This window comes from Silene latifolia, chromosome Y, assembly GCF_048544455.1.
Source record: "Silene latifolia isolate original U9 population chromosome Y, ASM4854445v1, whole genome shotgun sequence".
Classification (NCBI taxonomy): Eukaryota; Viridiplantae; Streptophyta; class Magnoliopsida; order Caryophyllales; family Caryophyllaceae; genus Silene; species Silene latifolia.
The window spans coordinates 140,544,074-140,571,726 of NC_133538.1; the positions used below are offsets into that span (position 1 = coordinate 140,544,074).

The 27,653-nt window shown below is 38.4% G+C and overlaps 3 protein-coding genes across 3 annotated transcripts; 1 reads left to right on the plus strand and 2 right to left on the minus strand.

Moving 5' to 3' along the window:
* Positions 1-1,023: 1,023 nt before the first annotated feature.
* LOC141634078 (peptidyl serine alpha-galactosyltransferase-like) lies at positions 1,024-7,431 on the plus strand. Its single transcript, XM_074446382.1, has 8 exons — positions 1,024-1,660; positions 2,597-2,767; positions 3,419-3,662; positions 3,745-3,945; positions 4,225-4,697; positions 5,179-5,343; positions 5,676-5,919; positions 6,736-7,431. Exons 1-8 carry the CDS (start codon positions 1,344-1,346, stop codon positions 7,321-7,323), a joined length of 2,403 nt encoding a protein of 800 aa, XP_074302483.1. The 5' UTR covers positions 1,024-1,343; the 3' UTR covers positions 7,324-7,431.
* Positions 7,432-8,849: 1,418 nt separating this feature from the next.
* On the minus strand, positions 8,850-13,048 carry LOC141627056 (cystinosin homolog). Its single transcript, XM_074440555.1, has 8 exons — positions 12,738-13,048; positions 12,200-12,332; positions 11,269-11,358; positions 11,022-11,146; positions 10,050-10,092; positions 9,560-9,677; positions 9,424-9,473; positions 8,850-9,326 (listed from the first exon to the last, which is right to left on the minus strand). Exons 1-8 carry the CDS (start codon positions 12,857-12,859, stop codon positions 9,174-9,176), a joined length of 834 nt encoding a protein of 277 aa, XP_074296656.1. The 5' UTR covers positions 12,860-13,048; the 3' UTR covers positions 8,850-9,173.
* Positions 13,049-17,861: 4,813 nt separating this feature from the next.
* Positions 17,862-22,671, minus strand: LOC141634169 (E3 ubiquitin-protein ligase WAV3-like). The gene is made up of 2 exons (XM_074446439.1): positions 22,392-22,671; positions 17,862-19,889 (listed from the first exon to the last, which is right to left on the minus strand). Exon 2 carries the CDS (start codon positions 19,710-19,712, stop codon positions 18,006-18,008), a length of 1,707 nt encoding a protein of 568 aa, XP_074302540.1. The 5' UTR covers positions 19,713-19,889; positions 22,392-22,671; the 3' UTR covers positions 17,862-18,005.
* Between the last annotated feature and the right edge of the window lie 4,982 nt (positions 22,672-27,653).

The window sequence follows — 27,653 nt, forward strand, 5'->3', positions numbered from 1 at the left end:
ACGATATGTATCTGCTTTGAAAATATTAACAACTACATGGTTAAAACTTGGGTGAAATTCCCAGGAGACCCAGGTTCAAGCTTCCCCAAGAGCAAAATCTTGTGGAGCATTCTTAGCCTGAGTCTATGCCTAATAGACTTCGAGTCTGTCACCCTCGGGTGGCTTACCTGGTATACGTGGTTTGCAGGCTATCACGTACACCCGAGGATTTACCCAGTGCGCACCGAAGGTAGCGGCTGCGGGTGCCCTCGTCACCAAAAAAAAAAAAAAAAAAAATCTAAAAAATACGAGTATGAGTAGGCCTCTCAGACTGTCTCACTTTAAAAATGTGTAAGACATGTAATTAACCAATTCATGGACTATCCAACCAGTTGTATATGTTGTATGGTGTAGAATCTTAGCTTTGTGATTAAGTATCCGAGCTTTATGTTAAAAAATATGAGCTTTATTAGAAAGTATTGAACTCATCCATTTACACATTAAAAACATGAACTTTAAATTAGCTCAGAAAGAATACATATAAGCTCGAATTCTTTTTATACCTTGGTTGTACAATGCTTATGGTACAACTGAATGTATAATCCTATTTGTGGTAATTAACTATCTAAAAACTAACAAAAAATAAATGAAAAATAAATATAAATTGGTAACTAACCTCACAGGTTAGAGGTCTCACATAAACACTACTCAGAATCTAAGACCGCTTTATAGAAGAATTGGTGTTCGATCAATAGTTTACTCATTTCCTTGTCGGTATTTTGATGCATAGTTACACAATTTTCAATTTTATTTTGGATAAGTCTATAATTACCGAATAAGCCTTAGTTTACACGTGGAGCTTAAACCCGAGCTCAAATCCCAAATACGACCCGATTTTTATTCGAACTTATATCGACTTTGTTTAACTATTTTCCAGAAACTTGAAAGAATGAGCAAAAGTCTTGAAGACGTTGCCACTAGATTGAGAACATCAACACATGATCACTCACTCTATTTTACCCAATCTTCCTTTAGCAAAAAGTCAACATACAAACAAATTAACAAAGACCGATCTAAACAAAAACCCCACATCAATCCATCATTCTTTCCTTTTTCCAATTACAGTAACAAAATCTAATTTTCAGCTTCAGAAATCTATATTCATTGCACACACTTCATTAATCATTACTACACAAGTTGTTATTTAAGACGGACATATCCGTTTTATTCGAGAAAAGTATTGTTGAACCTTGTCAGCTTGATTAATACTCCCACCAACTTCTCTTCCATAAACTACCATCAACCCACCTGCATGTTTCATTAAACTAAAAACCCATGAAATCCAATTCACATTTCCATGTATAATGCACAAAATGGTAGTCATTTCAAGGGTAATTTGGCTGATTTTAGTAGTTTTTTTAATAATTGAGTCGGGTTCGGGTTCAGGATTGACTGAGGTGGGTACAAGGAGGATCCACACACTGTTTTCAACAGAATGTAATAACTACTTTGATTGGCAGACTGTTGGGCTCATGCATAGTTATAGGAAATCGGGTCACCCGGGTCCGATAACCCGGTTACTGAGCTGTACTGATGAAGAGAGAATAGGGTATAAAGGGTTTGACTTGGCTCCTACCATGGATGTGCCTTCTATGAGTAGGCATCCCAGAACTGGTGACTGGTAATCTTGTTTAGGTTGATTGTTTAATTATGGTGTTAATTATTCTTAACGTTGTTTTTTTCGTGTCAAATGAGCCACAAGGGCAGTACATTTGGGACGTATTGTCCAGGATAGCTCCGTCTTAATCACTAGGCTAAGACATGTTCGGTATTATGGTTTACATTGTGTGTGTGTTAATAATAGTTTGATCATTTGAAAGGTGATTAATTTCAGTGATTGTCTTCTTTATGGTTTTGTAAAGTTTACATTTTTGTAGGTGATGTTTTGTGTATTAATTTGTTCTCAATGTGTAACTTATACCTCGATGTGCTAGTAGTGCATTTAAGAATAAATTCTTTAAATTTACATGTTACACCCTCCATCTCAATTACTTGTTTACCTTTGATTAAATTATCTTTCACGAAGAATAAAAAATTAAAACAGACGATTGGGACAAAGGGAGTAGTACGCAATTGAATGCCATGGAATGGTGCATGTGAAGGAAAAATTACGGATTGTAATGAGATATCAAGTGATAACTTCTTGGTTGTCAATTAAATGATTTTCTTAGGTGCCCTAGAGTTTAACATTCCTGTGAAGTAGTAGGAGATTTGTGATTTGTTTGGAAGTTGTTAATTAGGAGTACTATATTTCGTGGTTTGAGCGAAATGAAGATGTGAACTACTGTATAAATTAGTTTAGTTCACATTTACTAGAGGCACAGTAGGCCATTGTGGTGTTTTGAAATGTTAGTTATGAGTGTGTAAGTCATGGTCGAAAGTGGAGAACTAATAAAGGGATTTGAGGTTGTGTATGATACTGAACAGAATGTGCTTACTGTTGTTTCGAGATGTGGTTGATGATGCTGGATGTTCTATCACTTCTGTTCTACAAATTATTTGCAAATGTTACAATCCTGCCAAGGCGTAATTTTCTATATGTTACAACTGACAACAGGTATCCGGCTATTAACAAACCAGTCGGGGTGTTACACTGGCTCAAGCATAGCGAGGATGCCAAGAATGTTGATTGGGTTGTAATTTTAGATGCTGATATGGTCATTCGAGGTCCAATTCTCCCTTGGGAATTAGGTGCAGAGAAAGGCAGACCTGTTGCTCAATATTATGGGTATGAATGATCAATCTTTCTTGTCTATAAGCTTCTTCTATTCGTAATCGTTCATTCATTCTTGAAATTGCTTGTTATGGGAGGAAATGATAGTTGAAATCTTTGGCTATTGGAATAATTAAACCTGGAAGATAATGTCAGTAGCTGGAAATTCGACGAGAGTATATAAGATGACAAGATGTACAAGAATGAGTCTACACTTTGTTTTAGCTAAATGAATGTTCGAAATCAAATGTCCTTCCTTCAGAAGCAACATAAACTATTTGAAATGATCATCCCTTTATCTATTGTCATACGCTCCCTCTTCCTGACTCTGCAGATAGTTTAAACTTTTCCACTGCGGAAACATGCTTAAGAAAGCGTTTGAGTGATTTAGTTTTTTTTTTTTTGTAGTAGATACAGCACTGTGTCTTCTTTTAATCTTACTTAGGTAATGGGGAGAGATTGAGTATAACTCAAAAGTCCCTGGTTCAACCAGAATAATTATTGCTAAAAATATGTGATTATAATTATTTCTTGGCCATTGCATTAAGAGTTATTAACTTTATGAGGCATGAAAGCTCCCAGTTAAAACCTAAGAATACGCTCAACTCCAACGGCTATTTTGCAGCAGCTTATGTATATCTTTTGCTATCTAAAATGTGTCTCCAGGTATTTAATTGGATGTGACAATATCCTTGCTGATTTGCATACCAAGAATCCAGGGTTATGTGACAAAGTGGGAGGCTTACTGGTTTTCCATATAGATGATCTCAGAGCAATGGCCCCTTTTTGGTTATCAAAAAGTGAAGAAGTGCGAGAAGATAGGGCACATTGGGCCACTAATATAACTGGTGATATTTATGGAACAGGATGGATTAGTGAAATGTATGGATACTCATTTGCTGCGGCAGAAGTAAGCAAAACTTATAGGCTTATAGCTTGACCTTTACTTAGATGGTTGGGATTTACCTAATGGTCTTATTTGCTTTTCTTAGGTTGGACTTCGTCATAAAATTACTGATGACTTAATGATATACCCTGGCTATATTCCAAGAGATGGCGTTGAGCCAATTCTCATGCATTATGGATTGCCATTCAATGTCGGGAACTGGTCTTTCTCCAAACTTTATCACCATGAAAATGGAATTGTTTATGACTGCGGACGACTCTTTCCAGAACCTCCATATCCTAGAGAGGTACTGAACTCCTCTCAAAAAGTAACTCAACTAGTTTCTCTCGTAGCTGTCTGTGATCATGAAGATTATTTTTATCAAACTGAGTATTTTCTACTTTATTTATCAATTTTGTTAAAAGGATTTCTTTCTCATTTTGTACGACTTTCTTAGAATCTTAGATGTATTATTTATCATGTTTTCCACAATTTTACAATTTCAAACTATGATTCATGTTAGCCTATCCCGAATGGTTTTTTTGGTTAATGGGTTATAAGGATCTTTTGTCGCCCATCAATACAGGTGAAAGCAATGGAGAGTGATCCAAGCAAAAGGCGGGGCCTAATGCTGAGCATCGAATGTATTAATATGCTTAACGAGGGATTACTGATTCACCACTCAGCTGGAGGATGCCCTAAGATAAAATGGAATAGATATTTGAGTTTCCTGAAGAGCAGGACATTTGCCGAACTGACCCGGCCAAAAAGTCCTGGTAAAATCAGATGGTTAGATAGGAATGGTAGGGAGATGGAGACTGTTTCTGATTCGGAGAAACCTTTTCCAAAAATCCACACGGTTTTTTCTGCTGAATGTACCCCATATTTTGACTGGCAGACAATAGGTCTTATGCACAGTTTTCGTCTGAGTGGCCAGCCTGGAAACATAACTAGGCTCCTTAGCTGTACTGATGAAGAGTTGAAGTTATACGACGGCCATGATTTGGCTCCCACTCATTATGTTCCTTCTATGAGTATCCATCCATTGACGGGTGACCGGTAATCTATTTTCACTTTCTATATTGTCTTTTCTTCTGTGGAAGTCATAATGATGTCATGTGTTGTTTATGTCATCTTGCCCTCAATGCTATGTTTGATGACCTCAGTCTCGTGTTATTTTCGGCTTGATATAATTTTTTGTAGTTAATGCCATGGCATTAAATATCGGTTGCAATCTTGATCCAAAGTCGGTCGTCACAATCTGATTGTAGTCAATGCGCTCTTGGTACCTTTGAAACTTATAGTACTATTAAGAGCACGGTCACGATGAGGTGCCAGGAGTCCAGGATCATATAAAATATCATGGTCAATGATATTTTCCCAACAAAGCCCTAGCGTACTTTAAATATTTTGGCTGGAGAATAAAGTTAATTTTCCGTTTGATGAGGAAACTCCTTAACGGGTCAAGTTCCAAAGCAGTCCATATTTAACTCATCAACTGCATAGGGGCAATCAAGTTCTGATATGAATGTACCTCCAGGTACCCTGCAATCAATAAACCAGCTGGAGTACTCCATTGGATTCATCATGCTGATATAGATGCCGAATACATTATTATTTTGGATGCTGATATGATTATGAGGGGCTCAATCACACCATGGGAATTCAAAGCTGCTCGTGGTCGACCAGTCGCAGCTCCATATAGGTGACGTAATAGGATCACCCTTCACTTTTGGTATTTATCATTTTTTGAGCATTATATAATTAGCTTTTGCCCAAAAATAAAGAGGGAAAAAATGCAGGAGGCTAGCGTGTTGTTGTTGTGCCACGATAACGACACTTTATACTCGTTTGATACAGTTTCTCTTATCTAGAATTCTAGAAACATATATCCTCAACCTAGATGCATGCTTCTTCCATATCATAGATGGATTAGATGTACAAGTCTTCGATTTGTACTTTGGTATTATCTTACGTATTCAATGAGCTCTTAATAGTGTTTAACCTGTATGATATTTTCTCTTTGTCGGGTCGCAGTTACCTAATTGGCTGTGACAATATACTCGCAAAACTTCATACCCGCAATCCTGAAGCTTGTGACAAGGTTGGAGGTGTAATAATCATGCACATAGATGATCTCCGAAAATTTGCTATGTATTGGCTGCTTAAAAGCGAGGAGGTGCGAGCTGATAAAGAACATTATGCCACAAATATTACTGGAGACATCTATCAGTCAGGATGGATCAGTGAGATGTATGGATACTCTTTTGGGGCAGCTGAGGTACGCTTTGTCTCATATCAAGCGTGATATATGTCAGTATTTCAGGTCACGGGTCATGGAGTATATGAATGCTATGTTCAGTCAATTTTTTACTGTTTTAATGATGTCTCTTGTTGGAATGAACTGTCTTTCTGCTAGAGTTGGGTCTTTAAGTCTCTTTATTGCCTTCGTACCAAAATGATAAATGTCTCAGGGTATCAGCATTACTATATTCCTCTGAAGCATTATATGGTTGCCTTACTCTCTAAGTTTAAAGTCGTGTATTAATAGGGCCTCAACCATCACCTTAAGGTTTTGGTTGAGATGGTCCATCTATCATGGTATCAGAGCTAGAGTTCACGGGTTCAAATCCTTGCAGCCTCCAATAACTCACGAAGTGGAAATTCGTTACATGGTATGAGGGGGCCTGTGCACTAACCACTCTTCGAGCCCAAAGGGCACTCGAGTGAGGGGGCGTAATAGGGCATCAACCATCACCTTAAGGTTTTGGTTGAGATGGTCCATCTATCATACTGGACCAGGCAACTGATAGATTGATGATGCTGGGTGTTGTGGTAGCTTTTATCGAAATTATAAACGTTTTTTCTGATTTTGAAACTTGAGAGTTGAGACTAACTGTTATTGCTTCAGCTGTGGTGACTATTCACTCTGTCATTAAGGGAGAAATTGATTAGGTTTTACTACTGTTTTAGGATAAAAAAAAGAAAGACCGGAGATGAAGGGTATATGATTTGGAAAATTAATAAAGAAAAATGTATGTGAAAGAGTAATTACGTATAATAATATCTTAGTCATTATGTGCATCTTCTTATGCAGATAAATTTACGGCATCGGATAGATGGCTCAATAATGACGTACCCAGGAAGCGCACCTGAACCTGGCGTAAAGTACCGAGTACTTCACTATGGTTTAGAATTCAGGGTTGGAAATTGGAGTTTTGACAAGGCTAAATGGAGGGATGTTGACTTGGTCAACAAATGTTGGGCTAAGTTCCCTGACCCTCCTGACCCATCGACTCTTGTTAAAACCGATGATATCTCGTTTCATCGGGATATGCTCAGCATAGAATGCGTTAGAACATTGAATGAAGCTCTTTATCTGCATCATAAGAGCAGAAACTGCCTAGACCCAGGTCAGCAGAAAACTCCAGATGAGACGGCTGTTAACAAGGAAACGGTTCATAGAAAAATTCGGAATATGATTGAGAATGACACCACAGAGTCATTCGGGTCTTTCAGGACATGGGTGGTTATACTATGGGTAGTCTCTTTTCTCGGCTTTTTTATATTGGTGAAAGTAGTATTTTGTGGTGGTAAGAAACGGAGGTCGAAGGGTAAGCATCATAAGAGCAAGCGAAGGCCGTCATACTCGAAATTGTTTGATTCGAACCCTGAGATATACTGAAATGTCTGAGAAACTTTGAATGTCATTTTTGTACACTTTGTTGTAGCTAATTTGGACATGAAGCAACTAATACGGTTTAGATACGAAGGAAGGAAGCGGCTCTTTTCCGGTAAAAAAAGAAGTGAGTTGACGAAAATGCCCTCTTCCTTTTCTATTCCTTACCCAATTTTTAGTAACCAAGGGATTTTGTATGCAGTGAACCAGTGACCAACCCCCCAGCTTGATAACGCAAATGATAATCCCCAAGACGAAATAGCTTCTGCCACAAATTATTGAATATTCATTATTATTAAAAATGGTGACATTAGTTACCCGAATAAGATGACAGCATGCACTGACGCATATGACTCATATTTTAAAATTCTTAATAATTAACTAAATAAGATTCAAATATTTCTGCTCAATGGTGTACTTTGGGAAAACTTATTTTCTACCTTACATTTTTTCTAAAATATAAGTGGCTTGTAGGGAGTCGAACCTACACCCAATACCTCTAAATGAACGCAAAGAGATTAACCACTATGACAAACTGCATTTGTTTGCTACCTATAACCAAGTCTAATATGGAGTACTCAAAACTCAAAACTGAATTTCCAGCAGCGTGCTGTGGCACGTGCTGACCCGGCCCCCTAAATCCGCCTGTGGTGCCCTGGACCCAGTACGGTCGTACAAGGTGAAACCCGACCTTGTGTAACAGATACAAATAATGTGTTGGCTCTTTGTAATTCGTGTTACCTGGATAAGGTATGACGCATGCAATGACGCATTCTCAGTGCAACCAGGGTTAAATCCTAGTATTTCAAGCCTATTATCAAATTCTCGTTCGTATTTGTGATAACAGTTGTTAATTTCACGGTCCTCTAACAGTGGTAAAATCCAAGTCACGGCGGTTCAATGTTGGGTTGAGATGAGGAGTGTTCTAGGATGAAGGTAAGGAATGGAAATAGTGTTCAACAATGAGTACAGGGTAGGAGAAGGGGTGGTGGGAGGGTATTTTGGTCTTTTGCACGGGCTATGATGCGAAATTAGTAATTTATGGGCGAAAAAAAAAGTATTAACATAGTTTTCATCTCACCCGGCCCATGTACGGCCACACACCCTACAATGAGTCAAGTCTAACCTTATGTGATAGATCTAGATAGAATGTTGGCTACTCTGTATTCCATGTTATTTGGATAAGATGACGCATGCAATGACGCATATAAAAAGTGTAACCAGAGCCGAATACAAATTAATTTCAATTTCTATATTATTGCCCTAAATTTTGATTTAACCAAATATCTATCCAGCTTATCTCGCGAAAGTCCTTACTCTCTAGCCATCACAATCCTTACGCACCACAGTTTTACTTAAACTCACCCGTCACCAAGTTAAATGTAGTATGTTCGGCTAGTAAAATTCGAGCCTGTGTAATATCTTTATGAATATCCAAAGCATGTTTTTTTTCCCCGGCGATTTTTTATATCAAAACAAAAACCCAATGATAGTCTTTGTACTTCAAGAATATAACCTCAAAAGTCGATATATGGCAATTGGCAACATAAGTATACAACAATATAGCCACCGGTAGGATAACATTCGAGAATTACAATGTAACGCAACAACATTACTAGTTACAACGGATGGAAAATAACTTGTAAATTCCAACTGTAAGCTACGTAGTAGTAGACCAAAGAGCGAACTATATGATATTCACAAATTTGTACTCCCTTTTATCTCATCATTCTATACGTTTCTTCAAATTATGTGAGAAAGTTCGAACAAAAGTATAGAAATGACTTAAAAGGAATAAGTATGCTATATACAAGATCAAGAAGATCGGATAGTTGCAGTCTACTTGCTTACGACTATTAGGCAAGGTGGTCTCCTGGTGTTTGATTAGAGGTTTGTAATAACGACTCTTTGCTTGTCTCGTCGAGCTTTGAAGGAAGAAAAGAAGGCTTCTTGCCACGGTATAAGACATAATGTTGTATCATAAATAGAAGATCAAAAAATATGGAAACCTGCATCGAAATATAAAATAATAAACCCGTCAAGCAAATTCAACAGGCGAATGTTAATAAATTGAAATTGAGGGAAAGAAATTGGAAAATTTCATACAAGAGATAATAAGGTTTTTCCGATGTTTCCATAGAAGTTAACCCAAGAACCTACAAAAAATATCGATACATGAGCACATTGTTGCAAATCCAGGAGTATCCAAGAACATTTTTCCAAGGCGAGAAAGGTAACGCACCTTGATCAATAGACTGCACAGCCATTTGTCCGTAATTTGTCACTCCTCCAAGAAAGTCCAGTAAAATGTTTCCTATGCTAAACCCTTCAGTGCTTTTGCGGTAGAAGTTCATGAATGCCTATATCATGAAAATATGCCTTAATTCATTATGAAGGGGACGGAAAGAAAAAACACTGTAGAACTGAATGAATATGATTTCCTGGTGACAAATCAGCAAAGAACACGGCATCCACTTCGCCTAATTCCATGAAGGCATCCTTCCGTTATATTAATACCTTCATACCAAATCTATCGTTCTCACCAGAATAAAGAACGGGAGTGACAGTATACACATATGTATCTAAAAGTACCCCATAGATCCGCCACTGAAGTCAGCGACTGTAAGATGACATCTTATATAAATAGCATAATTTTGTTCAGTTGTAGAAGTATTGTGTTTGTCTAAAGCAATCAGTACACAAAGGGTTCATAAAATGAAGCCAATTCGTACCTGGGGAATATATTTGACGACAGTCATCAAGACTTGAATAGTGCTGCAAGATTAACCAAAAAAAATAAAAATAAACATGGTTAAATGTTAAAAAAGAATTCCTCGCAAAGACAACACAGAAACTGAGGCTGCACAATTGCACAAAAGCAGGGAAGCAGTTTATAGGGACTGTCTACTTAGGTGTCCAGACACAAATACGCATACACTAGCGAATTCCTATAGGGACTGTCTACTTTCGGTGAACATATTTTTTCAGGCAGTTTCTGTTTTGAAGCATTTAGATATCTTTAGCTTGCCCGGTGCTGTGGCAGATGTCAGGGATTTGATTAAGCATTTCCGCTTCCTTGAATTTTAATTTGAGCAACTTGTATGCTCGAAGTAAGACTCAGATTACTTTAGGCGACCCATTGGAAAATAGGTGGCGTCTACAGAGGTTAATGGGATCACATGGGGCTACTGTGCTCAGTGTGCCTTGATCACCTCTAAAACATGACCTCGATGCAAGGCTGATGCATATAATACTTCCGTAAAATTGCTTATGGATACTTTTGCTAAACTCACTGAAAAAAGTTTACACTTCCTCAATATTACAGCCTAAACCTTGTGTCAACAACACAAGGAGGCTGTTTCCAAATGCTTCGAATTTTTTTTGTTTCACGAGAAAAAGAAGCACATTTCTAATTTAGTGAGTCGTTCTACTTTTTACTTCATCATAACCTAGAGACAAAATATAATAAAATTGGGTATAAAGTTGATATCAGACAAAATTATGAATTATCCAAGCAGAAAATCTATTGATCGTCGTAAACAGTTTTTCTAAGCTTTGTACATGATAAAGTGACTCTTGCTCGAGTAATTTTTAGTTTCAGTTATCTACCAGGTGCAAACAATTAACTCTTGGCTTGAGCTTACCCATCAAGAGTTCAAGCGAAACAAAATTCTAAAAATATCTGCAAGACGAGAAAATCTTACTTGAAAACAGAGATGAGCCAAAGCCAAGAGTGGCTTGGTAAAGCAATAAAAATACAAACTGCTGCAGCACACCATGCAACAAAAACAATTCCGAAAGAAACCCTTGAGATCTTCTGGCTTCCACGCTTCAGAGAGATACACCAAGTAAATTAAAACTAAAATCAGCTGAAGAAAACGCCGATAGCTACCCTAATAGTCTAACACAAAACTGGGAGTGAGGAGCAATATAAAAAACGAAGCTACTTACTTCATAAATAAAGATTTGGAACAATGTGACCACAGTCATTAATACAGCATGAACTGAAAAGGCAACATCATTAGCAGCGACAGGTATCATCTGCAATTGTCATCACCAGAAAACAACAGAATCCCACGAGTCAAAGGATAGACCGGAGGCTAAAGAGGCGTTTTAAGACTCCTCGTATGTATCAGATCAAGAGGATATATATTATATAGATACTGTCAATCATCTACCACCAGAAATATTAAAGAGAAGAAAGGAAACTATTTCAGCAGAAACACAGTGCTTGATCAAATTTAACTTGGTCGTTGTTTACTTCCACAATTCAATTGGATTCACCACATTTACGAACAGTGGCGGATTTAGGGGGGCTAGCAGGGGCGCTAGCCCCCGCTGGCCCCAAGGAAAAATTCTCAAGTTTTAGTTAAAAACTCTGAAATTTTTTCAAGTTTCCGTAAAGTCATAACTTATTCGCCACCGCTGAGTCCCCCCTCCCCCCTAACTATAAATCCTGGCTCCGCCAGTGTTTACGAAGCTTCTAAAAGCGAGGTCAAGAACAGGTGGCCCGGATTGATCTCTCTTTCTTTTGAAGAAGGGTGAAAAAAATTATTTCAAGTGCACTGTTATCCCTGACGATAAAATTCAGTAATTGTCAAAGCGGGCCTGAAGAACTCGGCAATATTGATGGTTTCAGGAGCACAGTAATTCTTGGTTTATGCTTTGAAGCCCCAAAACAGCTTAATTTCAGGGCTAATGTTTAAAAAGAAGCGCAAACTGAGACGGTTTGATGAGCAGTCTAGCAGCATCCGTTTTCTAGATGGAAATGTTAAACTAGTAATTTGGCTGCATGCATGAATTCCGAGTTACCAAACGCTACCTCTAGCGAAACAAACCACTTATCACAAGGATTAACATAAGAGAAAGGGGAAAGTAGCACCTCATTAAGGCCGTACTTATCACGGTACTGCTTCTGAACAGCAGAACTAAAGTACAAAGTTGCATTATATATCAAATATGTGCTATGTTTTGTCAAATTCATCACCACAAAATCAAAATTCAATCCCACCACACTGCACATCACAAAATCAAACACAATCAATCTCAAAATCAAAAATCAAAAATCAAAAATCGCAACGAAACCCATCATATTCTAAATAGAAATACAGCAATTTCAATAATAGTCTAAAAGTACAAAAAAAATGAGACGATTCCTAAGAATTAAGGTGCAGTCACCAGTCGGTTATTTGTTTACCTTTACTTTTAACACAAAGACTAAGAGAACAGACAAGGCGATCGTTTAATCATTCGTGTTTATTGTTAATGGAGACCAGTAGGTAAACAAATAAGCGTGACGGAAAAATAATTTCATTTTTGTTTAATGACGTGCTAGTCACTAATCAGTCCCTTAGTTCCGCCACTGCTAAAATGTAAAATTACTAAAAATAAACTTGAAAGAAGGGATTTCAATTTCGAACCTTTTGCGTTGGAAATTCAAGATGATTTGAGGATAAAAACTGATAGACCAAGAAAAGAAAGCAATCCATCCAAATACTTCATATGTAATCTCCATTGGAATTGAATTCCATTCTTTTCCCATTTTTCTTAATTCTCTTCAATTTTAATTCCTAAGAATGAAACTACTTTAATTTCTGTGTTTTTTTTTTTTTTTGATTTACGAAGTTTAATTGAGAATTGAGATTCAGATTCGATAGTTGGACGTCATTATTCGAATATTGGTTTGAGATGAGCGTATGGGAAGTGGTTACGTAGCGTTGAAGCGAGAGACAACTTTTGAAGGCGCGTCTTGTAGTTTTATGGCATGAAGAACTTGGACGGATACCCGTAATTTGTTCCATTTTAATTTTAATTGTATTTCTTCCTATTTTGTGAGTACAAATACAAATCGCATTTTATCTAGATCACAACTCGGTTTGTGTAAATACAATAATTTATTTTCTACGACAAGTGAATTTGTGGGCTTTATTTTCTTTCAGTAAGACCCTGTTCTTTTAGACTGCATTGTCTGAATTGAATTAAACTGAACTCTGATCTGAACTCGCGAGGATGTCAACCACGTCACCACCTGACGGCTAGCGTGCCCTCATTGACCTTGTCGGTGAACAGTAGTGTTGAATGTAACAGACCAGAGGGCAGAGGGTATGTTGGTTAGTATGTAATCCGCGTTACTTGGATAAGATGACTCATGCGATGACGCATAGTCGCATATAACTTAAGTGCAAGTTTGTTTACTCAAATTCTCCTTAAGGTCTTGTCTATTATGTCCAACAAAGTATGAATTGGTCATTAGTTCCCAACATCCGCAACATTCGCTTGGATTAAGAGAAATTGATCGATACGATATGTCTGTACTCCTCAACGGAGATACATGGAAGACATCATGAGTATTTACCGATCTGGGAGGCAATAGTAATTTAAAAGTGACTTCTATTATTATTAAGTCATGTAACTAATGATTATTAATACCTATTCTAGGGATGTTATTAGTACAACCACAGAGTGGGTATCGCCACCGCCACGTACCTGCTCTAGGTTGAGCTAGCATAGATTAGCAGGTGGCCAGACAGGCACAATAATTCTGATATAAAACCGTTTTACATACGTATTATTGTAAAACCAAGTGATAATTTACCCAAAAAAAACTCCACTAAAATAACTTTCACCGATCAATTTTTTTTTTATAATAAGGACATTAATGCCTTAATCCTGAATCATGAGTTCATGATGCCATGCAATAGGAATACATACACAACTCTTAACTCCCAAGTGTAAGTGGGTTTTTGGTGTCGCGTTAAATTTTATTAGAGAGGTCACATTATAGTCTTGGGCTTTTCTGACATTCTACGGTTAGACACCCTCAGAGCCTCAGGCCTCAACCATGTTAGTACAAAAAAGTTTAGGTGTAGCCTGCAGATTTTATCCAATCTAAGATCACTGACTTCTTGCGTACCAAAAAAAAAAAAAAGATCACTGACTTCTTTAAGGGTTTGCAGTTATGTTAGATTATATTCCTTCTGTCTCGATCATTTGTTATCTATTGTATTCCGCATAAAGACCAAGGAAATGCAAGTTGGTGTCTAACAAAGTAATATAATATTATTATTTCATCCACTTGCACACTATCTTTTACATTTAAAACTTACCAAAAATAGAAATAGATAACAATTCACTAATACACCCCAAAATGAAAATAGATAACAAATGACCGGGACGGAGGTAGTATTTAACACTTAACAGAGCTATATTTTAACACACTAAAAATTGAACTCTGACCAAAGTCAGAAATTAGACTCCATACAAGAGACATTTTAGTTAATGAAGCCACGTACAAACTATACAACGGTCTTATAAAGCTTGTGAAAAAATTACTCCATATTAGCCCCGACTTTAGAGCAAATTACGCCATATATCAACTCATATCTTGTCATAACAATTTGACTTAACTCTCAACTACGTAATCAAGTGCTTGCAGTCTAGTGGTAGACTTGGGTAATCTCAAAGCTTGCAAAGACAAGAATTGCGAGGTCTCGTGTTCGAACCCACGGATGAGCAATGCATGCGGTTATCTCGGCGGTCCCAATTGGGGTGGTTTACATGGTCCAGGTGGTGACGCTAAAATGCCTGGGCCCGGGGGGATTAAACCTCTCGTCACCGAAAAAAAAAAAACTCTCAACTTATGCTTAATGAATGATGATGATGGCTAGCTAATTGGCTGTAGTCTCGGATTACAAATTCTCATTTAAGACGGCCATTATAAGTTTTAAGCTTAAAACGGGTTAAATACGTATCAAATCTCCCTACTTGTTGCCTAAAAAATACCAAAATTTTTATCTTTATTACCAACTAGAGCTGATCATTTGCGGACTTGGGCTGGACACGGGCCGGGCCAACCTAAATTAAAAGTGTCCGGCGGGCCTATTTTTCTTGTCCATGTCCACTATAACATGCTTATTGAAGTTGTCCATACCCATCCGATATAAGTTAGTGGGCTTGCCCATGGGCCGCCGCGCTTTAAAATAAAGAAGACACGGACTAAAAATGATGTATTAACGTACCAAAAATCGAACAATATACTACGTCTTTGTGCTACATATTACGTCCTCATATTGACATTAGTTGTTTTCAGGCATAATAAATTGGCCAAATTGATGATACAATAATTTGAGTGTTATTTTTCTTTCTTAATTTAATCGGGTGTTGGATTATTACATGGACCTTAGTTAATTATTTAGTTTGGTGAATCATTTTAAGGAAGTAAAAATACATTATAAGCTATTAGCGGGCCCAACGGGTTGTCCACGAACAATTTTATTTAGTCCATACTCACCCATTAATTTAGTGGGCCGAGTTTTCCATGTCCATTAACCATTAATTTAAAAAATTCTGTGACCAAGCCCGCTTAAATAGCGGGCCGGACGGGCCAGCCCGGAGATGATCAGCTCTATTACCAACATGTGGTAATATTTGACCCGTCTTAAGTTTCAGACGGATAATACCCGTCTTAATTTAAGCAAGACGTACTAGTCTCAACTTTTCAAAAGACGAAGTGGGTTTTGTTGGGCTTATGTATCATGTATGATGTAATAAAGGAAGCTAATAATGTTTGGCAAATGATGCTGCTTTCCAATTTCCATACCCCGTTATGATCCTCCATCATTTGAACGGCACAGCATATACCACTACAAAGAATAATCTCTTTTTATCAATTTAACATATATGGCCAACATGAATAATCTTTACGGATTATGAATAATGATGGAACTCAATTTCTTTTAAACTATGGTTTAATATCGGCCGCCATTTGAGGCATGATCGAGTTATCAAGATTTTGAAGGTTATTACAATCGAATTTTATAGCTCAACTTTATTAGGAGGAAATTAGGTCTCTATTAATTGTCATTATTATGCACAAGTTGGGTCTTAATTACATCTGATTTATATGATCTTATTATTATATCATAGTCTACCTATGAAACATAATCGCAGTACAACAAATCTCTACTCCGTAATTAATAGCATTTCGTATAGGTCGTTTTGTAATAATATAGTATTTATTAATCTAAATTTTATAAATATTAAAATTCGTATATTCTCCGTTAAATGTTTTACGTAATTTTAATCGACATTATTTATGTAAGATACTCACAGAGAGTTTTAGCTTCTAATACTATAAACTTACGAATAAATATATATTCTTACACTTTAACTTAATATCTTCTATCCATAGTGTGTAAATATTTAAATTCGCTTAAATTTTATCATATTTATTTGCTACAAAAACATGCATAATCAATTTGTCAAAAAAATACTGGATATTACGAATATACCCCTTGAAAAAACAAACAGAGGAAAAGAGGATATAACGTGATGAAAGTGGGAAAGCTTTATACTCTGGCATCATTGGAAAGTGGCTCTGACTAAAAACAACTTTATTCAGCCTTTTTCCTAAAAATCAAACTATAAAATTATGAAAGCGAATATTATGATACAATACAAAGGGTATCTTATGCTCACCCAAATTCAACTCTCCTTTGAAAAAACAATTGGTCTCCCTTGTGACGGGTTACCATTTGTGGCGGATATTTTGTGAGATAAAATGGTAACAAAATGGGTTAGTGGAGAAAGGGGACCACATGAATAGTGTTGCGAGAGAAAAAAGTGGTGTACGTTGTGAGGTAAAGTGGTATCAATGTCGCGAGCATGACGGATATGTCATGTCTTCAATGAGAATTTGTGTTGAAAAAAAGGGAACTTCATGTGCATGTGTGCGTTATAAAGGCACTCATCACTTTGCACAAAAGATTAAAAGGCATCGTTAAGGTCAAAAGAGTTGTTTTTAAAATAATGGAAGGACTTCGGTTTAAGGCCGTGGTCTTTTCGGCTAAAATAAGTTGAATTGAATTGAATTGAACTTAATGGAGATAAGCTAAATTGAATGAAGCTAAGTTGGACCTAAACTGAACTAAATGGAGTTTGGCTGAACTAAAATGAGCTAAAATTAAATCATAAAGAATCGGGTCCGTCTTTTAAAATTGAAACGGGAACATTTGTTATAGACCTATTTCTGTTTTCATCAATTCTTTACGTTTGTCTTTGGCACGAAGATAAATCAAATATACACTCGGGTTTTTGATGAAAAATTATCCGTGCTACGGGATTTTCCAGGAATGCGTTCGGGTTATTTGTTGTCAAAAAAAAAAAGGCCATTACTTTGTATTTTTCAAAAAAGTCAACTCGATAATCCCTCCATGACCTCGAATCATGACAGCTTTAGAAAAGTGACGATTTTCAAAAGAACTCAAATAATTTGTGTAATACGAGAACCATACAAAATTCACATCACAACGATTGAGATTACGGTAACAATATTTTATACCAGTAGCGAAACGTTGGGTAACACGAGTAAAAACAGTGAACAATGTGCAATTCGATGGGTGCTCGAACTGTGTGATCCTCAGCATCACACCGAAACCACAGCCGTTCTGTACAGGCTTTGAAATCACGACAGAGTACGATTATTTTTTGAGATGGTATACAGTGGTGGCCGAGTTAAGGGCAAGACAACCGGTAACACAATCATGAATCGGAACAATATTTAACAGTTACCAGTTACCACTTAACACCATGATCTTCACAATTACAGATATGTACAGAAACAAAAAAAGGCTTGCATCCCTTGCAACTTAAAAATATTTTTGCAACATTAACATGTACGAGAGTATAAATTACCTTGGCTTTGGAGGGCTAAAGGGTAAATTAGGCCGAAGGAGCCTTCGAACATCGGGACTACTCACAACTGTGGTTTGAGACCGTGTGAGCATGTCGATCATCGAGGGTGTTTGGTAGGCCTGAATTTGGCTCGAACTATCAGCGGACCCGCCTCGTGTGGTAGCTCGCTGCCAAGAATGTGAGCTTAGACCCGATAACACATATGCCCTTCCTGATGCCTCGTAAACATGTCTGCTCTTCATTCTCTCTTGCATTTCTTTTAATTCCATATCCAGAGAAATACAAAGACGGTCTTTCTGTTTGGCTGATACAGTCTCAGACAACGTGTTTCGACAATTCTCAAGAATAGATATAGCATCACTTAGGTTTCCTTGCTCGGCTTCGGCTCTTGCCTGAGACATTGCCTCAGAGGCTTGGAGCCGATTCTGCTGTCGGTCAACATCGATGGACCGCGCCTCTTCCCCGGTTAGTCTTACAGGTCTTTGAATGGTGACTTCCTCTCCTTTTAAGGTCAATGATTCCTTGGTAAAGGGATCTTTCACCAAACATTTAACTTTTAGCACGGTTGTTTCGTTGCCTGAAGATTCTGGTGAAAGATTTAAAACGAAAAGGAAATTTCTCTCTTCATCGGCATACAAATCCCCAACGTCGACCTTTCCTGAACGCCTATCGTCTGTAATATGGCTCGAGTAACTGCCAGCTTTAACCGACTGAAGCAGAACACCAGAATGAGCACATTCGATCTCCAATAGTAGTTCTTGGGCGACGACACTAAGAAGGCCACCTATGCATTGAGCAAATGCATCTTGGATGGTAGCCTCAGTCTCGATAAAGGAGAATGTACCCCCGGAAATCTCGGAAATCGAGTGCATGAGGGACGCGTCATGATCTGAGCCAAACCCGAATGTGTGAACGGGGACTCTGAAACCTGACCCACTACTCCCCTGAATTGATAGAGGGAGAAGTAATTGGTAGTTTGGTTGAGTTTTCAACACACCAGAGCCATGTACAGTGTATGTATCCTGCCCATCTGACAATAAAATAATACTCGCGACTGGGTTCTTTTCTCTACGCTCTTCCATCAGTTTCGCTCCTTTCCGAAGACCTTCAGCAATATTGGTCCCGCCATTTGCAACCAAGGAGTTGACAGCCAATAATGCCTTTTGTCTCCCAGATTCCGACATTCGACTGAGAGGGAAGAGACGCCGTGCTGTGGAAGAGAAAGCAATAACCGAAAGCCGGTCATTGGAGGTCATATTCTGTATAACAAACCCCATTGCTCGTTTAAGAAGTGCAAGTTTGGTACCCGCCATACTGCCACTAATGTCAAGAACCGTGACAAGGTCAATAGGAGCACGAGGTGCTGAACTGGACATTGCTGCTTTAAGATTAATCAAAACAGTAAAGTCGTTGCATGACGTGGACTTTGAAACTGAGGAGAATTCTGGATAGCTTCTGATATCAATCATTCTCGCGGGGTTATTGTCTGTTTGACCTAAAGCAGCTTTTGATGAAATTTCAGTTTGACCAACAGCCTCGTCATCGTCAAAGATAGCAGGCTCAGTTTCCTGAAATAGGGGCGTTACATGTCGGCTTGAATTTCGGGGAGAGGACGGCAGTCTGCGAAGTACAGTCATCATATTACTGCTATGGGCCGGCCAACCACTTGGGCCAATTCTCGACTTTCCAGGTACAGAATCCATATTTGGGCTTTTCAGAGGAATTTCCTTCCAACTCGCTCGGCAAACAGGGCATACATGGTTACCATGATTCACATTTGAAGTGATGCACTGGAAATGAAATGAATGCGAGCACTCAGCAGTAAATATAGCATGACCATCTCCAGGCTTCACGGTAGTCAAGCATATCGAGCAAACTTGCTGCAATATAACAATCAAAATCTCAGACAGGCGTACAATAATTGCTACATATACTCAAACGAAGTTTTACTGCAAAGAAATATCTAAGCGTCACACTTCGTCTCTGACAGAACTTCTGGATGCAATGCACTATATATTGGACCATTAATTGAATATGCTAATTAATCAACATTATTTCCCCAATCATAGAATAATCTCACTTCGAACTTGAGTAAGAGTCAGTCGGATATTCAAAATTCAATAGTAACAAAGAACGCAGATATGAAACTATATGTATTCTTTTCTAGATATTGATTAGCCAAATATGGACCTGTCAATGATTTGCTCGAGATAACGAGATGATAAGTATGTAGTGAGATTTCAAAGGGAGAAAATTCATCACACCTTTGTGAGAGAGCAATTTGTCAACTCAAGGTTTCATAAACAATTAACTGGAAATTGACAAATTCATACTAGTCCGCATCATCTCATAAATCACATCATTCAAGTTAATAAACAAGATAAGATTGTCCAACGGTTTTTCCATTCTGTCCAATGGTTGCAATTCATGGATTATACAACGAGTATGTTGTAAGGTGTAGAATCTAGGTTTGTGATAAAGTATTCCAGCTTTATGTTAAATAATATGAGATTTATTAAAAAGTATTGAACTCATCCATTTACACATTAAAAACATGAACTTTGAATTAGCTCAGAAAAAATACATATAAGCTCGGATTCTTATACCTTGGTTCTACAATGCTTATGGTATAACTGGATGTATAATCCTATTTGTGTAATGGTTGAGATCAAACAAAAGTCGACAAAGTAAAAAAAGAAGTGAAGTAAGCTCGCACACATAATCATCGATTCTCTAATCCCGTTCGTTTTCAATCTTTTTGATGTAGTAGTTAGAGGGAAATATCTCAATAGATGACCAAGCAAATAAAGCTAACACCTACCCGAAACTCATGCCAAGTACTAAAAACATTATTGCATATACAATGCCCTCGTTAAGAAAAGCTTTTTAGACAATATGGAATTATTAGAAAAGGACCTGTACCAGCTCCATCACATCTTTAAAATAGAAAATGTCAATAAAGTTTGACAAATAATCCACTTGCAACAAGACATTTCAGATTTGATCTCAAAGACGAAACAGTCGATCATGTTCTGAAATCTGAACTACATGTTCGGAATAACGAATTTGACAAAAACACCGAAACAAAAGAAGGCGTAAAAATGTCCACACATAACTCCTAGATCAAGAACATATCACATGCTAGTAAACCCCGACTAAATAGAAAGTTCATGTTGAATTTTCGACAACCTGTAGTGAAAATTTTACCAACCACCGTTTTTACTCTACAATATAAGACTGGCGGAATTATTTACCGAGTCCACACATAACTCCTAGATCAAGAGCATATCACATGCTAGTAAAACCCCGACTAAATAGAAAGTTCATGTTGAATTTTCGACAACTTGTAGTGAAAATTTTACCAACCACCGTTTTTACTTCACAATAAAAGACTCGCGGAATTATTTACCGAGTCATTTAATATTTTGACATACTCCAAAACACTCCAAATCTAAAGAATTGCGAATTATCTAATCAAAAATCGACAACCACATTAAAATTACTCTAGTTCATTGGTGTACTAGCCTGATTATATCACCAGGAAAAAGCTCACACTGTTAATTTCACCAAGGTAACAGATCGTGTTCAAGTAAGGTCGTCTCACGGTTAATTTCACCAAGGTAACAAATCGTGTTCAAGTAAGGCTGTCTCACTGTTAATTTCAATTATTAAGATAAGTACAGATACAGGAAAACACTAGAAGTTAACAAAATTATTGAGGTGTTCCCAATTTTATAAGACCTTATTTCATACTCCACATGCACTACAACTCAATCATTAATAAATCGGTTTTTCTAACGTGTATCCCGCCACAATAAAGCTACAGTTCTACAATCACTACAACTCTTCCATTAATAAATCGGTTTTTCTAACGTGTATCCCGATTCCCGCGACAATAGGACTACAGTTCTACAACATTTTATGTATTTAGAATATAAATTTTAATCAAATTAATTACTACTTCATTTGTCTTGATTTGTTTACGTTTGATTAAAATACTACTCACACGGAATTAAAAAAAAAAAAAAAAAAAAAGTAAACAATTGATTGGGACGAGGCGAGAATTAAAATATCATTATTAAATCTAGTTTTAGAATCGAGAATAAAACTCATTTTTCCAACCATTGCATATTTCCCAAGATATTTTGAAAATACTCATTTTTCCTTGCAAAACAATGAGTGATACCAAGGATGATGATACACATACTACCTCCGTCACAATCATTTTCACCGGGACGGAGAGAATAAATATGAGTACGACTTGTATGATCTCGTACCCAAGAGCCCAAGACCCAACAATTCATTGAAAGTTTGAAACAAACCCAAAACATACTCCCTACTGTGACTTAAATAATAAAATAAAATAAAGAGAAGGAAGAAACCTGGAGGAGAGAGTGAGGAGGAAGGAGAGAAGTGGGAAAAAGAGGGCAGGCAAGAACACTTAAGAGAAGCTTAAGATCAGATTTTTTATGAAAGAATAAATTCTTAACCCAATTCTTCAATGCATAACTCTTCTTTGAAAGCTTTTTAATTTCATCTTCATTGAAGGGTTCTTCTGATAATGGTGCTAGTTCTATTCATTTACTCCAATTTCCAATTTCCAATACAAGGGCAAGGAGAGAAACTAGAGAGAGTGTAGGTGGGTGTGAAATTGTGAATGTCAGTTGTGAAATGAAATGAGCAACATATTATACTCCTTCCGTCTTTAGTACGGAGTACTAGATTAATATTGGAGGTGGTAAACGGGTCACCCGATTGGGTTTTTCAGGGATCTATTTAAGTTGGGTTATTTTTGCCTTGTCGGTTGCTACACATTTTGTTTAGGCTCGGGTCGGGTTATAGATCAATTTCGGATGTTAAAGTGTCAGGTTGTTTCGTGTTGGGCCTAGCTTGGGTTGGGCCAGTTTCGGGTAGGTCTGGGCAACTTTAGGTCCGGATCGAGCCATTTGGTCTGAATTCAAACCGGGCCGAATTCTTTTACATTCGGTCCTCGGTCCACATTTTTTTAGGTTTAAAGTTATTTTTTATAATTTTTATGAAATAGTTTTACTAATTTACCTTCAAAAAAACATTACAAACTCAATATTAACGTTTATTTAAATCAAATGATAGTTTGATTTGGAAAAATTTAATTTAATTAGTGCATAATTATTAGTGGCAACTGACAAATCACGGTTTTCGGTCCAATTAGGTGTAAGACCGAAGCGGACCTAATATATCGGGTTTGGTCCGGTCCAAGATCAAAACTTTTATATTCGGTCTTCGATTTGTTCAGTCTGGTCGTAGACCGATGCTCACCGCTAGTTTTGGGCGGCCAATAGTCAAAACTCTTTAATCAATTCCAATTTAATTAACAAAAGCGCGCGGTTCACAAAGTTAATTTTTTTTATTATGAATCATTTAAACCAATAAATCCTTTATTTTGATATATATAATAACAATATTAATATGAGTATATGACTTAATAGTAGTACTTTCGGATATTATGGAGTCATTTGAAATCATTTATTATCGGATCAATTTCGAGTGGAGTCGTTTCGGGTTGACTCACCTCGAATTGGGTCGGTCGATCAAGGTTTGGGTCGGGTCGGGTAAATTCGGATTTCGGGTCATAGTCGGGTGTATTAATTTCAAGTCACTTTCGGGCCTTAGGCCAGCTTTATTGTGTCAGATCATTTAGGGTGAGTTAGCTTTGCCAGGTCAACTCCTTACGCTCTAATTGCGAATTACGGAGTATTTCTTCATTTTTTTTTTTTTTTTTTTTTTTTTTTTTTTATGTGTAGGGTATTTTAATCGAGGATTAACAAATTATTTGAGGGAAAAAAATGCTCTTTTTGTTTCAGTTATTTATTTATTTTTGACATAAATACCTGGGTAAGAAAGATAACCATTTGTAACTATTATTAAAATACTAGTCTAAATCCCGCACAATGAATGCGCGATATATACAAATTTTTTACTTTTTACAGTATTACTTATCTAGATTTTAGATTAATATTTCCTTAATTTTAATGTTTCACTCATTGTTAATATAAAGTTAATCAAGAGAATATAAATTTTTTTCGACACAAAATTAATAATAACAATTTATGATTATGTATAATTTATAGTTTTATACCAATTTTAATTTATTTTAGTTAAAAGATTATATTTTAAAGTTTAATGATGAAAGATTATTTTTTAAATGAAGGATTAGTTTAATTAAAGAAAATCTAACTTGTTTCCATATTTAAGTTAAAGCATTTAGAGGGAAAATTTGTTGAGAATCCTTGGGGTCGTTTGGTTGCCACTTAGAAAACATAGGCATTGGAAAATCCCATGATTTTGAAAAACATGGGTTGTTTGGTTGCCATAAATTTTACAAAATGTAGGAATTAGAACTTCCCCCTTGGTCATTGCAAGTTTCTGTGGAATTTAATTCCTACATGAGCAACCAAACACTTTTCCGAAATTCACCTGAATTGGATGAGGGAACTTAATTCCCATAAATTGCATTTTCCTAGGAAAATTAAGTTCCTTGATCAACCAAACAACCCCTAGTAGATAGGAGATACGTACATAAAAATGATATGGATGATCGAACTTACTTATAAACGTATTTTTAAAATAAAACAAAAAACAGATAAGCAAAACCCTCAAAAAAAACTAAACAAATTAAGAAATAACTCCGTAATTAAGGCCAAGGGGCTGAACTTCTCTCAATGTTTATTCGCTCGTTTGTTTTGCTATTTGGCTTTTACCTTCCTTCACTCCTCATCTTCCACGCGTGTCCTCTACTGTTTTTCTTTTCTTGTCTGTTCCGGGTGTAATTCCAGAGCAAGTATAGTTACCACCCGTGGCTTGTTGAATAATGTCTTGAGTTGGATTTTCCCTTGGCCTTAATCGTTCCACTCGGCCTCTCCTGCAACAATGAACGAACTGAGGGCTTGGCTTTGAGCCAAGCGTACCCACTCCGACGCCCAAGTCAGTAAACTTAGATGTATAAGTTGTATGCTAATTGGCTAGGAATATATTGTAGAGAGATAAGGAAGATTATACCAGATGAATAGTGTATTTAGGTTAAGTTATGTATTTCTGGATTGGATCCTTTCCTCAATGAAGGTTGAGGAGTATTTATAGACTTCACCTTTTGTCACGTAGTGGCCAAGTGGCCAAGTGGCTAGCAGGTGGAAAGATCGATCTACCCCTCGGCCGAGGGACCTATGGCAGAGCCGGCGGGCCTGTTGACTCACCGCCGAGGGGTCTTGGATATGAGTACGCGGGTATGTGTTCATTTGGCGAGGTTGTCATGCGGGACCAGTGTGCGAGCCGATGGGCCGCATCGGCTAGGTCGTCTAAGTCGTTGACTTCTTTGTGGATATCTTTGACCTTTCGAATATGTTGACTTGGTCGGCGGTGCGGAGAATATGCCCCATCAATTTGCCCCGGCGTAGTCTATGCCGTGGTATGGGCTTCGATGTACGTACGAGCGTATATTCTCGCGCAAGTAGTTTGTAGAAAATTTTTCGCATCGGCTTCTTCTGCGGCGGCTTCTTTTGCCTCTGCTGGTCTTTCTTAGGCCGTACCATATCCCCCCTCCACATGGATGTGTATTGGGCATCCGATGTGGAAAAAGAAAGGGACGCTGGTCGAGACCGGGTTTGAGAGTGCCGGTAGTTTTTGATTGCCCTGGCCGGCGTTTTGTCTAGCTTGGTTGATCATGTGGCGGCGGAGAAAGATGCTTGGGAATTTGTTGAGGAAGGTGAATAGGCAATGAGATATGAATAGGCGTGTGGAAGACGCTTGGTCACTGTTGCATTGATTGACACTCAACTGTTGCAACGATTGACATCCCGTGGTTGCATGTTCGACACGTGTCTGCACGCTGATTGGTTGACGCTTCATGGGCTGTTCGCTGATTGGCCCTGCTTCATGGGCTTTTCCTATAAATAGGGTAATTGCTCGAAAAATTGGCCACCAATTTCATTCTCCAAAATTTCCTTCTCTCTAAACTTCCAAGGGTTTCTTTGTCTTCTAATTTCCGAGTTGTTACTCGCGAGCGTTTTCTTCAAGGTAAACAAACAAACTTTCCAATTTTTAATTTTGTAAGTTCATTGTAAACATGTCTTCTGCCGACGCCGGGCCTAGTAAGCCGGGCCCTAGGTCTCCTTCTCCCGAAGTCGATCCTCGGATTACGGAGGAATGGGAGGATGATTCGATGTCGATGATGACGCGGACGATTTTGGTGATGATCGAGGAGGCTCGTCCTAATACCGTGAGGCGGTACGTTATGGATCACGGCCGCTTTGTAAAGCACGCGTTGACCGAGTTTGGACCCATAAGTTGGCCAGTTCTTCCGGTGAGAAATTTTTCGAGGGCCACTTCTTCTTCGGCAGGGGATACAAGATTGTTATCCCTGAGGAGGGCCAGGCCGTCTGTTGCCTTCCACCGGGCCACACTGGCGTATATATGCGACATTTGGAGTACGGGCTCCGGTTTCCGCTGAATGGGTATGTTGTGGCCATCCTTAAGGCCATGAACGTTGACGTTGCCCAATTGCACCCGTTGGCTATGAGGACCATAATCGGGTTTGTCTGGCTTTGTCTCTTCAAGGGGGAGGCCCCAACGGTGAACTTATTTCGCCGACTTCATTACCTCCAGCCGTCATTCTCCGGCGGCGCCGTTGGCACGATGTGCACACGGAGAAGGGTTATGTCTCTGGCGACAAACTTTCCTCTTGCAGGGCCGGCGGGGGTCGGTGGGTGTACGTTAAGGTCTTGGGACGACTATCCGTGCCCCTGCTCCTTTCAAAGATCAGGTTAACTTGCGGTGTGAGACTAAGGCGGAGCATGACGGATGGGTCTCCGGAAGAAACTCAAAATGGATCTTGGCAGGTTCTTCTCTCGGAGGACGAGAGGCGGCAATGCGGCTTTTGAGGTAGACAAGGGTGGGCTGCCGAAAAGATGGATTCCTCAACGCGAGATCATTCTTCGGGATGAGCCGCTTTGCCATGTCGGCCTCATACCGGCCCTAGCGCGGGGTGAGTGGGGTCGGTGTGAGGCCCATCACCGTTCTCATTGTGTCTTTGAACTTTGATTTATTTCTTCTACTTAACTCTTGCTTCGTTTCCTTCGCAGACCATTTTGGACCGGACTGCTCGAGGATATCCTCCGGAGAATGGGACTGAACAAAGATAAGACCGTTGCTAACTTACATCCCAAAGCTCTCCCCAATGACCGCAGGAGGTCGCCGACTGATCTCATAGAGCAACGGCTAAAAAGCTTGAGTGCGGTGGAGACCCAGGCGAAGGTTGTTAGTAACGTGCCGCGCCACACGCGAAAAACGAAGTCCTCGGCGGTGGTGGCGTCGACATCGGCTCCGCCTTCCATCCCCCCTGTTCAGAAGAAGACGGTGGAGATTGTTTGTATCTCCAACGGGGATGACTCCGACGAGGAGGAGGGGTCGCCCCTTGTCCGTAAAAGAAAGCAGACGGCCTTTACCGCGACCGTTGATTCTGCTGCTGACGAGGAGACGCGCGCTTCGGCCAAGAAGGCCAAGCACGGTATTGTTCTTTCTGTGGCTTCAGATTTAGCCGGTTCCTTAGGCGCTGCCTGTGACAGGCTCTTCGGCATGTCTGCGTATGTCGATACTTATGCTTACTTTAA